General features: G+C 38.4%; 1 protein-coding gene across 1 annotated transcript; it reads right to left on the bottom strand.

Moving 5' to 3' along the window:
* Positions 1–493: 493 nt before the first annotated feature.
* Positions 494–9,944, bottom strand: LOC132124223 (protein CDV3 homolog). Its single transcript, XM_059535141.1, has 5 exons — positions 9,564–9,944; positions 3,612–3,688; positions 3,310–3,437; positions 3,054–3,219; positions 494–1,801 (listed from the first exon to the last, which is right to left on the bottom strand). Exons 1-5 carry the CDS (start codon positions 9,756–9,758, stop codon positions 1,675–1,677), a joined length of 693 nt encoding a protein of 230 aa, XP_059391124.1. The 5' UTR covers positions 9,759–9,944; the 3' UTR covers positions 494–1,674.
* Positions 9,945–15,972: the final 6,028 nt, after the last annotated feature.

Raw genomic sequence — 15,972 nt, forward strand, 5'->3', positions numbered from 1 at the left:
AAATTTTTTCTATTGAGAAAACTTTGATTACTAATTGTTATATTTCTGGAAAACGCTTGTATGGACAGACACTATCGGGAAAATTTTACAGTGTCATTCAAATGAATGCAAAGTGTTAGGCTAAATTTTACTGATATATCATATACTGCAATTATATGGCATAAAAATTAGGGAAAGGTTTTTCCACAAAACCATAGTTTAATACACTACCCTCAACTGCTGGAATAAGAGCAACCAGCCCAGCAGTTTTTGTCCAGTAAAAAGAAAAACATGTTGAGTCTGAGGGGTTTTAATGTACAGTCAGAATAGCTGGATTGTTATTTGCTAACTAAATGTGGAAAGTTTAACACTGCAAAATGGCTTCACGTCAGCTTTTACCTCATCTACAGAAGCTGGAACTCATTCGACGTGGACAAACTATTCATTGCAATGACTGCAGCACCTTCTACAGACCACAGCTAACAAAAATACACATCAAACCACAAACATGATATGAGATTAGAAAGGTTAAGCTTTAATAATGGTTTATCAATCATCATGGAATCAAATAAAATGAGGAGAGGAACAGGGATGAAAGGGTTAAAGGGACATTGTTAGAGAAAATCCATTATTTGCAATATGTTGACAAACTAGCGAAGAACTACATTCTCAGAGGGATACGGAAGCGGTTTTTACTCCTCAGAGAGATAAGAAACACATCAAGCAGGTTTTACCGGCAAAACAACCAGGAAGTGTCATCCAAAACACTATTGTAACACATTCTCTAAATATATATATCTCCCATCACTTTCATATCTTTTTTTTTCCCCACAGTAAGGCCACTTCAAAAATGTAAATTTGAAGACTTAACACCTTTGTCGACAGATCTTGCAAAATGGCGAGAAAAAAAAAAAAAGAATTAAGTTTAAGGTTGAAACATTGAGTCGCTCCTCTTTGGCTGGATTGATGTTAATTCCTGCAGCCAATCAGAGCCCAGGAGCTGGTCGACATGGTAACCGCAGATTTGTAACTGAGGTAGTCTCCACTCTCTAGTGTCCCAAATTCCCAGCTTTCGGTCATCACGATGTAAGAAGAAAAAAAAAAATCCAATGGTTTGGGAGCTATACTGATGTAGCAAAGAAAAAAAAAACCCTCAACAGTTTTTGTTTGTTTGTTGGTTGGTTTAACTCTCACCCAATGTCTTGAACTCCATCCTCAAAGTGGCTTTTCTCATTTTCTCAGGGTTGGCCGATGTCCAGTGGCTCTGCCAGCCAACCAACCCCATGAAGAAATCCACCGTAATAAACATTTGGTGCCTTGATGCGGTGTCATTCATCTTGGTGAACGGTGTCGTATAAAGCAGTATTTGAAATTTCAGTCAGTTCCTGTTGCGGCAGCCCGTTTGAATGCAGTTGATAAGGGAGTGCCTTTATCAGTCGTGTCCACGTGTGTATGAGAGGATTTTGATGGCTAAATGTGTCAAAATATGTTCATTTGTGGGTGTTGCTTGACAGGGTCTACTGGGATATTTGTGTATTGTTCTGTGCATGTGTGTGTGTGTGTGTGTGTGTGTGTAAATGAGCACAGGCGTCTCCAGCTCAATCAGGACTGCATCAGACAGCTGCAGGTCACTTTCCCCCTGCGAGTCTTACTGTACCATTGGCGGTAGGCTTGGGGGGGAGGGGGAGATAGCTTTTATTTGTCCCCCAGGATGGCATATTGATTATCTAACTGTAGTTGCTGCATGGAGCCCGGGCCTTCACCTTCTCTCACCCGGCTCTTATGCTTGACCACCTCGAAAGTCTTCTCCATCTCTCTGTCCCTACAACACCAAAACAACCAGTATGCAGGATTGGTTATGTTCAGAATGGAATACCAACAACTGTATGTATATATTATATTAAATTTATGCATTTAGCAGAAGCTTTTATCCAAAGCGACTTACTGTGCATTCAGGCTATCAATTTTTACCTGTCATGTGTTCCCGGGGAATCGAACCCCCAAGCTTGCGCTTGATAGCGCAGTGCTCTACCAATTGAGCTACAGGAACACTATATTATGAACCAAAGGCCTTCTGCTGTCCAGCACAGTAATCAAAGGCGCCCTCATACAGGATAAAATATTAACAGAAGTTTTTCTGCTGTAATTAAATAAATGCAAAGTTGCTAAATTTTTTACGAACACAAACTAGGTTAATAAAATGTATTAAACTGGACAAACCAAATTCATTTCATGATTCGACAAGTTTAAAAAAACTGTAGTTGATCAATAAAAACAATAATTGTTGAGGGAAACAAAGTTACAACATCACATTTTAGCATATATATATATATATATATATATAATAAACAAAAAAATAATAATCAATTAAGTCATTTTGTGACCCCATTGGAAGTTTGTTAAGGTTTTCAAGTCCCTTGGTTGAAAACCACTGCTATATACAGCATATTGTTATTTTTATTGCAATAAAGCACAATTATGTCAAATAGTATGCAGCAACGAGTGTTTCAAATGGTAGTTTACTACAAGACACCTAAACCAAACATTTTCAAGACTCAAAATCTAAAAATAATTGTACGTTTTTTAAACATATTAAAAAGGTTTTACAATCCTGAATACAGGATGACACTAAAATAACATTTCAGATCTATCCATGTTATACTGCACATTTTGGCAGTTTGGTTATTGGTTTCATTTTTATACTATATTATAGCATTTATTTTTATTTTGAATCCGATTCCTGTTTAGGTTTTAGTAATTTTGTTATTTGCTTTTTTTATGAATATTAGTTTTTGTTTTTTCAATGTTTCTTTTTAGCTTCGTTTTTGTTTCAGTTTTAGCTTCAGTTATTGTAGTATTTAGTTCAGTTCATTTAAGGTTTTTCGTGTTAATAGTTTTAGTAAACAAAAGACTACTTTGTATTACAAATACAATTGACAAATACTGCGGAAATAGCAGCACATCAGCATTCCTAACATACTCCGTGTATGAGGAAAAACTAGGAAGGAAGCTAAAGGCACATCTGTTTAAGCAATGAACAGTGTATAGACTTTTAGAAGAGCTCAGTGGCTTACTTGCGAGTCTCCACGTGTCTGGCGGTGGAGAGGAGAGAGGGGAACTGGGCGTCACTGAAGATCTCCGGAGGACCTTGAGTCGGCCCCTTCTTAGTAGAGGTTAACCGGGCCCCTGGGGGACGATACACGCCAGGTGCTTTGGGCTCAGGTACCTCAACTTCCTCTTCTAATAAGAAATGAGACATTAGTGTTTAAGAATTAAATCTCAACTAGTGTTACACTCAGTTGGCTATTTATATTAGTGCTGCCGACTCACCCGGAGCAGCTGAAGGGGGGCCGCTCGATTTATTCCAGGGTCCAGAGACTTTATCGCCAGTGACCAGTATGATCTCACCATCCTCACCCACTTCCTCCTTCTCGTACTCTTCCTCTTCCTTCTCATCACTGTCAGACAGTCAGACCAACATGAAATTGAGTGCTTCAATAGAGATGTGCTGTAACATGCATGAATTCAGAGGGCTTTGAGATATACAAATGTTAGCAGAAAAACGAGTTCAAACTCGCTACCGTAAACAGAAAAATATATGAGCAGTAGCATGAAATTCATTAGATGCCAACCTCATCTGCAGGGCCTGGAGTCTGAGTCCAGTGTAGTCCACCTCCTTCTGCTCAAAGTCCTTCCATTCCTCGTCCTCCTGGAGTGACATTTCGAGAAAAAGACAGGTGACACTTATATAGATTTTAGAGAATACATTTTTAGACAGCACAAGAACCATGTCTATGCTACGTATTTCTGGAACTACAATGTAGTCAGTTAAAGCATTTGGTTCCTAAGTGTACTGATTATAATTGTAACTTATAAATAAATGTAATGTAATTTATAAATGAAACCTCTGCAATTAACAGCAGAGAAGGCTGAAAGCATTTGATTTTCTGGACTTAAACAACTAATTCAAATGCATTGTTGTCTCCAATGCAACTTCTTAACAGATCTTAGTATTGATATCATTTATTATATATATATATATATATAATATATATATATGTATATGTATGTATGTATGTATGTATGTATGTATGTATGCATGTATATATATATATATATATATATATATATATATATATATATATATATATATATATATATATATATATATATATATATATATATATATTATATATATATAGAGAGAGAGAGAGAGAGATTTCAAACTCAATTCCTATTCTAGTTTTTTTTTTTTTGAACAATCACTAGGATGCATTTCCCAATACTTGTCACTTTTTCAAAACTCTATCCACAGTTCTCCAAACCAACCTTCACAGCCATTGATTTCACATCCAAAATGCAATAAAACTACCAAAACACTTCATACGTCTCAAATCAAGTTATTCTTCCATAAAACTGTTGTAACCCAAAACCAATCGTCACTCATAAAACATTGACCTAAAAAAATTTTTTTTAATTTTATAAACCGTACCCTCGGTTTTTGAATCCATACCCACAAATTCATAATCCGTGCGCACGCTTTCGCAATCCGTTCCCACGGATTTGTAAACTGACACGAATTTGTGGCTCCGCCCCCACCAGCAGATTCCTTTGTTTATTAAACATTATTTTTCAAAAAAAAAAAAAAAAAACGCTAAAAGAATAAGAAAATAAGGGTAAAAAGCAATACAAAACATAATATGCCGGTTATGTTTTCATTCCTTTTCTCTCTAACTGAATGCAATGTTATTTTTGGCTTAATTATTTAATAATAACATTAACAGTGAAACATGCATCTAACTCCGGCAGGTGGGGTGGGGTGGAGCTTAGTATAATAAAATCACAAAAATAAGTCTTCATGTTAAGAAAGAATTGTACACAAGCATTTCCAAAACGAATTTAAAATAAAGCAATTCATGAATTATTTTATGACAAACATTTTTACTGTCTTGTACTCATTTATTTAGCCTACAAATTAAAATTATAAAAATAACTATTTTTATCATTATTATACAGGTTATGCATAAGAATCTTTTATCCAAAACAACTTACAAAAGAGGAAAAAATTACTCCAGAGTCAGTCACAATGGCAGGTTTATTGTACAATAATAATCAAGTGCTATTATAAGATTATCACAAATTAAACAAGATTTTGATGCACATCTTTCTTATTAAATCTTTGTATTCCACCTTGTACTACACTTGATAGAGAATCACTTAAAGGTCCCCTTCTTCGTGATCCCATGTTTTAAACTTTAGTTAGTGTGTATTGTTGTTGTTAGAGTATAAATAATATCTGTAAAATTCTAAAGCTCAAAGTTCAATGCCAAGAGAGATATTTTATTTAACAGAATTCGCCTACAAAAAACGACCCGTTTGGACTACATCCCACTAGTTCCTGAAGTAATGACGTCACTAAAACAGTTTTTTGACTAACCTCCGCCCACATGAATTCACAAAAAGGGGGGCGTGGTCTTGTTGCGCTCCGACAGAGAAGAAGGAAGAGCAGCGTTTGTGTTTGCCATGTCGTTGAAACGCTGTTATTTTCATCTCGGAGTCCAATCATCTTTGTTTGGGCTTCCTAGGGATGCTGTACTTGGACATTAATGGTTACAATTTATGTTTAACTCGGTTCCCGAAAATTATAATCCACATGTAAAACTATGTGCAGCACATTTTGCTGAGGACAATCCTCAATCTCAATCAGTTTAATGCCGGATTCGCAAAAAGATTATCCTTGAAAGAGGGAGCAGTTCCCTCTTTGTCTGGAGAAGGCTTTGTTTATGAACCATAACCAGTAAGTGTATTTTATTATTTAAGTTGGTGCGTTTAACAGTTTCTGTAACTTATTACACAAAGGGCAACGCTGTTTACCTTTGTTAACTAGATGTTAGGGCTGTGCAAAAAAACGAACGCGATTTTCATGCGCATCTCGTCAGTAAAAACGCTCCTGTGATTATAAGTACATCTCCAGCACATGCTCCTGCCCACTTGCTTCTCAAAACTAGTCCAATCGCGTTACCAGGAGGTCAGCCTTCTCTAAGCTGTTGTCGAATCACAACACAGGAACCGCTGGCCCAATCAGAACTCGTTACGTATTTCTGAAGGAGGGACTTTATTGAACAAGGAAGTCATCAGCCCATTTTTGTGACAGTGAAAACCGTGGTATACAGATAGGTGAATTATGTGAAAAATACTGTTTTTTTACACGCAAAACATGAACACGTTATATTGCACACTGTAAACACAAAGCTTCAAAAAAGCGCGAAAAACGGGACCTTTAAGACACTTTGCTTTTAACCTATTCCACATAATAATATTCAATAAAACTGTATGTTAACACGTAGGAGCTTGCTGCATAAATCCGTGAGTACGGTTTACAAATCCAAGAGAACGGATTGCGAAAGCGTGCGCACGGATTATGAATCTGTGGGTACGGATTCAAAAACCGAGGGTACAGTTTACAAAATCTGAGTGCACGGATTGGAAATTCGTGGGCACGATTTGTTAAACCGAGGGAACAGTTTATGAATTCGTGAGTACGGTTTATAAACTGAGGGGACGGATTGCAAAACCGTCGCCACAGATTGATTTTTTTTCTCCTACAAGTGACGTCCCGGGCTCTGTAGGAAATAATGTTCTCTTTTGTAAAAAATATAGGGCTGCAACTAACGATTATTTTGATAATCGATTAATCTGTCGATTATTTTTACGATTAATCGATTTATGTGCTTATATTTAGGTTTTTCCATTTTTTCCCCAAGTAAATTATTAATAAATGGTCTTTATCCTTCAGCATAGATTTTTAAGAGATTTTAACCATTTTGCAGTGTCATATCCTCATTAAAAATATACCTGGAGTTGTTTTATTGTGTTCGTAATCCTTTGTCGAACTCTTCTGCAATCAAAACACTGACCCATACTCTAGCAAATTTCACAAGGAGATATCAAATGTTTTCACCATGGCAGTCCTTAGAGCTCCTAAAGTAGTTTAACATCCCGGACAAAGCTTATTAAGGAATCTTTCAGAACATATTTTCACGAAGAATAAGGATAAAACAGAATAAAATTGCAGTGCATTGTATTTTATTATTTTCTGGAAAACAGCTTTATAGCTTTTGCTGTGAAATTGTAAACAATCCTTCGAAAAAAGTGCCAATGGCATGAAACCTGAATGGAACTCACAATTTAAAGTAAAATCCATCAGAAGGTTGTCCAGAAAAAAAAATTGGACACACACAAAAAACCTGCTGTGTGAAAAAGAGCAGTGAATACTTAGAAAAAAAGTGTATTTCAAATATCTTTAAACATTTATCTCTCTCATTCAGTCATAATTAGGCTGCACGACTGAATTTTGAACTGGTAAACGACAAACTGATCACAGAACATGTTTGTAAAGCTTTAAATGTTAACTGTTAAAAAGCAATGTTATCAGCTTTTACGACTAAACATTTGCAAACAACATTGTACTGGAGAATCTGCACAAATGAAAGTCTTAGGGGCCGTTCACATATCGCGCCTAAAAACGCATGGAAAACGCTAGGCGCGCCACTTTCTCCTCCTTTCCAAAGCGCTCGTGCAGAAGCGCCCCTGAGGCGTCTGCCTTTGCTAAGCAACCATGACGTGCTCTCTCATTGAAGACGCGGAAATTTCAGCAAAGGATAAATGGATTTGCAGCTCAAAAAATCGCTTGCAGTGGCTCTGCTACTAAATTTATTTCAAAATGGAAATCCATATACAACTATGATCAGCTGTTCCTTTCATCTTGACTGAGTTTTTAACGTTGTTACGGGAAAGGATGAAGCTGATTGGTTAGTTCTTGTCACATGACCCGCGGTGCGCTTGCTGCATTCTGAAAAGTTGAAATGTTTTAACTCGATGCGGTGTTGGAAATAACGAACTTGAGCGCGCAAAAGACGCGATATGTGAACGTCCCCTTAAACAGTTCCGTAGTGCAGAGTTTACAGGTTACTCTTCTTTTTTGAAGGCTCAAAGTAATACTCCCACATCCTGCTGAATGCTGCAGAGACGCTGTTCGGGAAGCACGTGACAAAACGAGGCCAGCTATTGGCTATTCTCTACTTCTCCTGTTGTACTGGCTGAGTAAAACCTCCGGTGGCTCATTACTGCCACACTTTGGTCACCGCAGATTTGAAATATGCACAAAATGAGCCGCTTACGGCAAATAAAAGTTATTTAGCAACGAATCGATGACTAAATTAGTTGACAACTATTTTAATAATCGATTTTAATCGATTAAATCGATTCGTTGTTTCAGCTCTAAAAAAATAAATAAATAAAAAAGGGGGGGGGGAAATCTTTACAAAACAAGATTGACAGCTCTCTTGTAGGAAAGTGATTTGGTTCTGGCTATTGGTTGCAGATTCAATTTTGAGATTTGGGTGAGGCAGATGAAGGGACCAAGTTAAACAGACTAAATGTTTGGAGAAGTCCTGCATGTGTCAACAGTAGAGACTGTATAAAAACAGGTCACCAGAGAGAAATCTGGTGTTTTAAATGGAAGGCCCAGTTTGTATTATGCATTACAAGGTCAATTTAAAACAATAGTATTAATAAAATAAAACATATGCAAAAATGAAATGGTAATAATAAAGTTAAAATATACCAACTCTCCTGCTACACACTCAAAAGTATGCAGATTTTCTTCACAAAAAGAATACACACTTTAAGGGAACAGCATAAGCAGGCAAATTGGGACACAGCACAACTGTTTTACTAAATTTCACAATATGCATCACAACATACAAAATGTAGAATTTAATTAAAGTGACCTGATGTTCACAAGCATGTAGCTATTCTGTACTCTCTGCCAAGAGAAACAAGCATGTGTTTTTTTTGTTTGTTCTTTTTCTCTAAAGAGAAACAAGCATATGGCAGCGTTTAAGGACACCGTTATTGTTGCAGTTCTAAAAGCCCTTCTGAAAGATTGATTCCCCGTGCAATGAATGTCAGTATAAATGTCACTTCATACAGAATCAAAATGTACTTCTATTTAAGGGGTTAAATTATATATGTGAATGGAGCAACATAAGGGTGTGTAAACGATGGCAGATTTGTGTGTGTGTGTGTGTGTATATATATATATATATATACACACACAAATCTGTCTTCGTTTACACACCCTTATGTTGCTCCATTCACATATGACGTGTTAGGCAGAAAAGATGCAATAAAAGTAAATAACGACATAGGCTGTCAATACCTAAAGTCCTGCCAAAAATCTGATTGTTTAAGAGGAAAAAAAGCCAGGCAGATTTAAATCTGAGGGTTAGTAAATTATGACAATTTGATTTTAATGTTTAAAGTAACAGCTGTCAGAAATATAAACAGAGGAAACTACAGAACAATTATATCACCATAACTTTCTCTTTAAATAGACAAAAGATACATTTAACCTCTTATTAGAGTTGTTATTTGCTCGTCACAAAACCGAGTGCCTGCTTAGACGAAACTGCGCATTTACGTTCACGCGCCATATCATATGTATCTACAAACGCTGTCTAGATAGGCAGCCAACTAGGTTTTGTGATACAGCCCGTGTGTGTTGTTTGACCAAGCATTACCTTTTCCATCTGCGCGTCTTGATTCTCACTCTTCGTCGACTTCTCCTTCTCCCGTTTCGTCTTTTTCACCGCCATTGTGGCTCCACTTGTCGCCTGCTCCTTTCCCTTGCCCTTCTCCTTCTTTTTCTTCTTGTCGCGCTTAGCGAAGAAGTCATCCAGACTCTTCTCCACGCCGGCTGGGGCCACATCCGCCATCTTATCCCCAAATTTCCTTCACTAAACACTAAAAAAAAGCTTGGAAACGGTCAGATCAGTGTCTGAAACGACAGCAAACGAGCCCTTGCGTGCGTGTGTGTCCGGTAATCCGTATGTTTCATGTATCCGCAGGTTAAAGGTGCGCTGAGAGCAGCATGGCAAACTGGCCAGCTGAAAGTGTAACAGAGTCGCTTCCGATCTGACCCGGATGGGAAAGCGCCTTTGTTATTGACAGTTCTGCTATCCAATCTCTGAGCGACGATGTTAGTTTTCGACCAATCCCATGGCAGGGTGAGGATTCTGCACCGTGATTTTGCCAGATTGTGCAACTGTTTTGTTTTTCAATCCTGTCTTTAGTAGTTATACAACACTTGTGGAGTAATTTAATTAACAAATGAAAGAAAACACGTTTCTACTGATCAATTTAGATATGTGGTGCCATTTTAAACTGCAAAAAATGCACAGAAAAGGCAGAATTGCATAAATAATGTTAATAAACTATTTTTTAAACATGACATGAACATAGAAATTTTAAATAGTAAAATAAAATATAGAATAAAAAATTTAAAACACGATGAAGTACTGGTTATTATACATTTGTATTTTAAACAATCAAACAAAAATGTTAAAGTTTTTGAGAATCTGGTCTTAAGAAAAATAAAACAATCTGAATATCAAGAGTGGTAGGCTCCTCTATGCCTTTTAAGGGATATTGGTTATTGGGCCCTTAAAAAAGGTGATTAAAAGGGGTTGTTGTTTAGATACTATTGGAAACCTCATGTTCCTTTACGAACAGTTTCTCCTGTTGCGTTGACACACTTATGGGCAAACTCATGTTTACTCTGGTACTGTACTGGGCCCTGATTTGTTCACATTCGTGTAGCAGCCATAAACTGTATAAAAACATGGACATATAGTGTCCATGACGTCACCCGTAGTTTTCTGAAGAGCTTTTTTTATATCTAATTTATATTATATATCTAAATAATCCCCCATGTCCGCTGCGTTCTCAAAAATCAGGCAATTTGATAATATAGAATATCAAAATCAACGGCGGGCGGCAGATCCTTTTCCTATTTGGCGCCTAAACTCTGGAATAACCTACCTAACATTGTTCGGGAGGCAGACACATTCTTGCAGTTTAAATCTAGATTAAAGACCCATCTCTTTAACCTGGTTTACACATAACACACTAATATGCTTCTAATATCCAAATCCGTTAAAGGATTTTTAGGCTGCATTAATTAGGTAAACCGGAACTGGGAACACTTCCCATAACACCCTATGTACTTGCTACATCATTAGAAGAATGGCATCTACGCTAATATTAGTCTGTTTCTCTCTTATTCCGAGGTCATCGTAGCCACCAGATCCAGTCTGTATCCAAGTCAGAGGGTCACTGCAGTCACCTAGATCCAGTACGTATCCAGACCAGATGGTGGATCAGCACCTAGAAAGGACCTCTACAGCCCTGAAAGACAGCGGAGACCAGGACAACTAGAGACCCAGATACAGATCCCCTCTAAAGACCTTGTCTCAGATGACCACCGGGACAAGACAACAGGAAACAGATGATTCTTCTGCTAATCTGACTTTGCTGCAGCCCGGAATTGAACTACCGGTTTCGTCTGATCAGAGGAGAACTGGCCCCCTGACTGAGCCTTGTTTCTCCCAAGGTTTTTTCTCCATTCTATCACCGATGGAGTTTTGGTTCCTTGCCGCTGTTGCCTCTGGCTTGCGTAGTTGTGGTCACTTCATTTACAGCGATATCGTTGACTTGATTGCAAATGATTGCACAGATACTATTTAAACTGAACTGAGATGATGACATCCCTGAATTCAGTGATGAACTGCCTTTAACTGTCATTTTGCATTATTGACACACTTGAAGGTGTGGATGCCGAGTTGCCATATCTTTCATACTGATATTAATTATATTATTACATGATTTATTGTTTGACTATTAATCAAGTTATGGCAAGAGTGAAATGTGTAACCTTATGTGCGCTTATGAGATATTAAAGAATCCTGTTCTACCCTGTATTTCTTTTCCTCAAGATTAATGTCCACATATTATGTGTGTGTATCCAACCGTAATGATAAGACACTCGCCAGTGGTAGAAAGCCTTGAATTTTAGATAAGTTCTCTGTGTATGTGTGTTAGTATCTGTCTGTACAAGGAACTGCCAGTGTCCAGTGTATCAGATATACATCTTTGGAGAGTTTATCTAGGTTTTGGAACCAATCAGAATTTTGTTGACTTATGTATTGAAGCAATTAGTATCCTCTGTCAGGGTATAACTGTGGTTGATTTTGAGTTGTATGGGTGCGGCCTACGAACTCCGTCGAGAGTATTGAAGCTGACTTCTGCTGATGAAATTGCAAACTATTTTCTTCAGTAAAATAATTATTATTAATTGAACTCATCTCTGACTCCTGGTCTTCATTTGTGACAACACCTGGGGCCTCATGTACAAAGACTTGCGTTGAATTCATACTAAAACATTGCTTACGGTCAAAGCTGTAAATGTGCGTACGCACAAAAAAAATCAGATGTATTAATCTCTGCGTAAGCAGCATTCCACATACATTTTCTTTGTACATCCCAATTAACGCGAAATTGAGCGCACATGCACGAGCACAACCCCACACCCTGTCTCCTCCCTCAATTAAATTAATTTAAATATGGTAATTAGTCTAATTTGGCAAAAGAAACCTGCTAGAACATGGCTAAAGCAAGCAAGAAACGAAATTTCACTAAAAATGAATTAGAGGTCCTACTAACAGAGGTAGAAACAAGAAAAAATATTTTATTTGGAACTTTGTCCTCTGGAATTAATAATAAAAGAAAGAAAAAAGAGTGTGAGAGTTTGTCTGATGCCGTCAACGTGGTGGGATCTGAGAGTCGCACCGTAAATGAACTGAAGAAGAAATGGTCTGACATAAAGGTGGAAGTTAAGCGGAGAACTGCTGCGCACCGACAAAGTGTGGGCAGAACAGGCGGTGGTACAGGGGCAGATGAACTCACACCCTTTGATCAGAGAGTTGCGTCTATTGTAGGAGACACGTTAATCTCTGGAATCGTATCCGTTGATGTGGGAGACTCGGATATACTACAGGACTGCCAGCAAGGTGACTAATTTAAAATTTATTTCCTTAACTTTGATACATAGCCTACCAGCCACCATTTAATTTTAAAATGCAATGTAGTAATGTACCCATTAACCACTTCAGCTGTTATTTTGATTTTTTGAGAATTAGGCATATGCAATATTGGACCCACCGGTGGGTCCCCAGAGTTGATGTGGTTAATAAGGAACAGACTCAAATACAGTTAACATGTGCCTGTGTTTATTTGGACTTAGGAACTGCAGGAACAACAGCAGAAACGTCCACTGGCATGCACTCAGAGTCCGCACCACCCGAGCAGCCAGAGCCCATTCAGTCCAGCGTCTCCGGTGTCTCTAATGCTCCCCCCAGTGCTGAACCCCGTCCATCTGGTCGCGTCTTGACTCATGCTGTTCTGGAGTCACAGCAACAAATTGTTAGGGCCATTGAAGAAATGAACAGTCACTTAAAAAATGTCACTGACGCACTTACAGAAATAAGCCATTCATTAAAAGAATTGGTCAAAAAATAAACTTTTTGTCTGAGTACCATTTATATTGTCGCAATTACACGTTGACGGGCCTGAATGGCTTGTTGATTGTGCTGCACATATACTGGTCCTGGGTCAGGGTCATCTAGCGGTGCCCCCACCTCACCAAGGTGTATGCCATGCCTGTGTGCAACATTGTGCAGCACTCCACAGGCCAGTATGATGCGGCAAACCTTGTCAGGGCGGTATAACAGCATCCCCCCGGTCCTGTCAAGGCAGCGCCACCGACTTTTCAGCTGCCCAATCGCCCGCTCCACAACTGACCGAGTGCGAGAATGGGCATCATTGTATCTGCGCTCTCGGTCAGTTTGTGGGTTGGTGAGGGGGGTTAACAGCCACGTCTTTAGTGGATAACCACTGTCTCCTGATGGGCAGTTGAATAATTACACACACAAACATTAAACTTTTAGATAGAACCATACATTTAAATGCATAACTTGCCAAGTAGCCACCCATCGCGCACCCTGCCAGCTTGGAGTCTCATCCCAACCATGCTGTTTGTGAGGAAAAATGAATCATGGGTTGACCCAGGCCACCTTGCCACAATATTTGTTAGGCGTATTTGTGCATCACATATAATCTGCACATTTATTGAATGAAAATGTTTCCGATTCACATATGCAAAATCTTCAGATGGCGCCTTTATAGCAATATGTGTGCAGTCGATCGCTCCGATTACATTATGAAAACCGGCTATCGCTGCAAATTGCGCTTTAATGTTTGGCTGGTCACCTGCATCGTATGGGAACGTTATGTACCGGGTAGACAAGCGGATGATCCCGCCCCATACAGCTGGCATTGCACGGCTCAAACACGACTGGCTTATACCTGAGCGGTCTGCTAGTTCTCTTTGGAAAGAACCAGTTGCCAGGAAACCAAGTGTAGTAAGCACCTGTAAAGGAACGGGTAATGCGTGGCTCCTCACTGTCTCTCTTTCCAAATTCGGACCCAACTCAGCGCAGAGCTCCAAGAGTATAGCCCTTGGAAATCTGAAACGGCTGATAAGCCAGTCATCATCGTGGGCCAGAAAATCATTGTGGTCCCTAAAAACTCGTTCTCTCCGGATTCGTCCATTGAAAATGTCCTCTAATAAAGCCAACACTGCCATTGCTAGACGGGTTGTAGGCTATCAATTTGCACATGCTTTATATATGTTACTTAATTGCATAATTAATAGAATATTTTAATAAGACTCGTGTGACAATAATATGTCAAATAATTTATCAATTACAAATTATAAGCAATCTGACAGCTGGTGGTGCGATAGAAAAATTCGTAGTGTAATGTTTGCCACTTCACTTTATTGCCTCTATGAGTCACCAACGGACAAAAATCACGACAAATGTACGTACGCCAGGCATGAACTTTACGTGGAGGAACTCACATTCTTACGTTAATTTCACTGTTAGTACATCTGACCGTGAACGTGAAAGCTGGCGTACGCTGTGTTTTTGTGCGTACGCAGTGTTGATACATGAGGCCCCTGGTCCTTGGGTTTTAACTGTAAATTCCCCTACACACTGTTTTCCTAATTAATGTTGTTTAACTGCTTTGACCCAATCCTTTTTGTTTAAAGCACTATATAAATAAAGGTGACTTGACTTGACTTGACTTTTTTGAAGCTCAAAGTGGGCGGAGCAGTTGCCATCTTGGCAGCGCATCACTCCCGGATCATCAAAAATGGGCACGTTTACATGCACACTAGTAAGCTGATAAAATATCAGCTTATTAAAATAACCAGTTTTTCCCATATACATGCACATCGGTAACCTGACAACGCAAATAACCTGCGTTTACATGACTTAATTAATAAATCAAGTTATTTCCCTTTAGTGATTAAAAAATATAATCATGTGCATATCTGACTCCTGAGTATTCCATAAATTTGTCAGTTGTGATGTTAAATTAAGCTTGCACGTCAACTTGTGACATGTCAGGAAACTCACAACTCTTATGTTATACTCTCATGCAGTTATAAATGCAGCATTGTGACTGAACTACTTCTGCATTTTTATCATTTTCTGAGACATGAAAAAGTCAGCTTTTGTAATATCCTTCTTTCTTTACTGCAAGACGTTTGCTCGGTCTAGATTATCTTAAATCTGCACTAACGATGTGTTCCTGTCACGTATCATGCATGTGCACTTCGATATGCAGAGAGAAAGCAGGTTGTTGCATTAACATGCCGTGCAAAATTTGAATTAAGAAGCAAAAAACTACCTGTTGCGACCAGTTAATGCTTAAGCCGTTTATGACCTTAATCCGATAAAAGAAACTGTTTACAATCCACCTCTCAATCAAGTGGCCACGCCCTTAAATATGCATAACTTTAAGGCTTAATATAATTTAAAAGGAAGGAGTTATAAAAAAAATTCATCCCCTCACAGTTGTCATGAAGGGCAAAATTAGCTATATAGACCAAAATATTTTTTTGTACCAGACTGTAAACATGTTTTAATCTGCTGTAAAGTTGGGCCTTTTAACATGGGGAGTATATGGGATTTACTCTCTTTTGGAGCCAACCTCTAGCGGCCAGTCAATGAATTGCAGTTTTAG

Source organism: Carassius carassius, chromosome 42 (genome assembly GCF_963082965.1).
Source record: "Carassius carassius chromosome 42, fCarCar2.1, whole genome shotgun sequence".
Classification (NCBI taxonomy): Eukaryota; Metazoa; Chordata; class Actinopteri; order Cypriniformes; family Cyprinidae; genus Carassius; species Carassius carassius.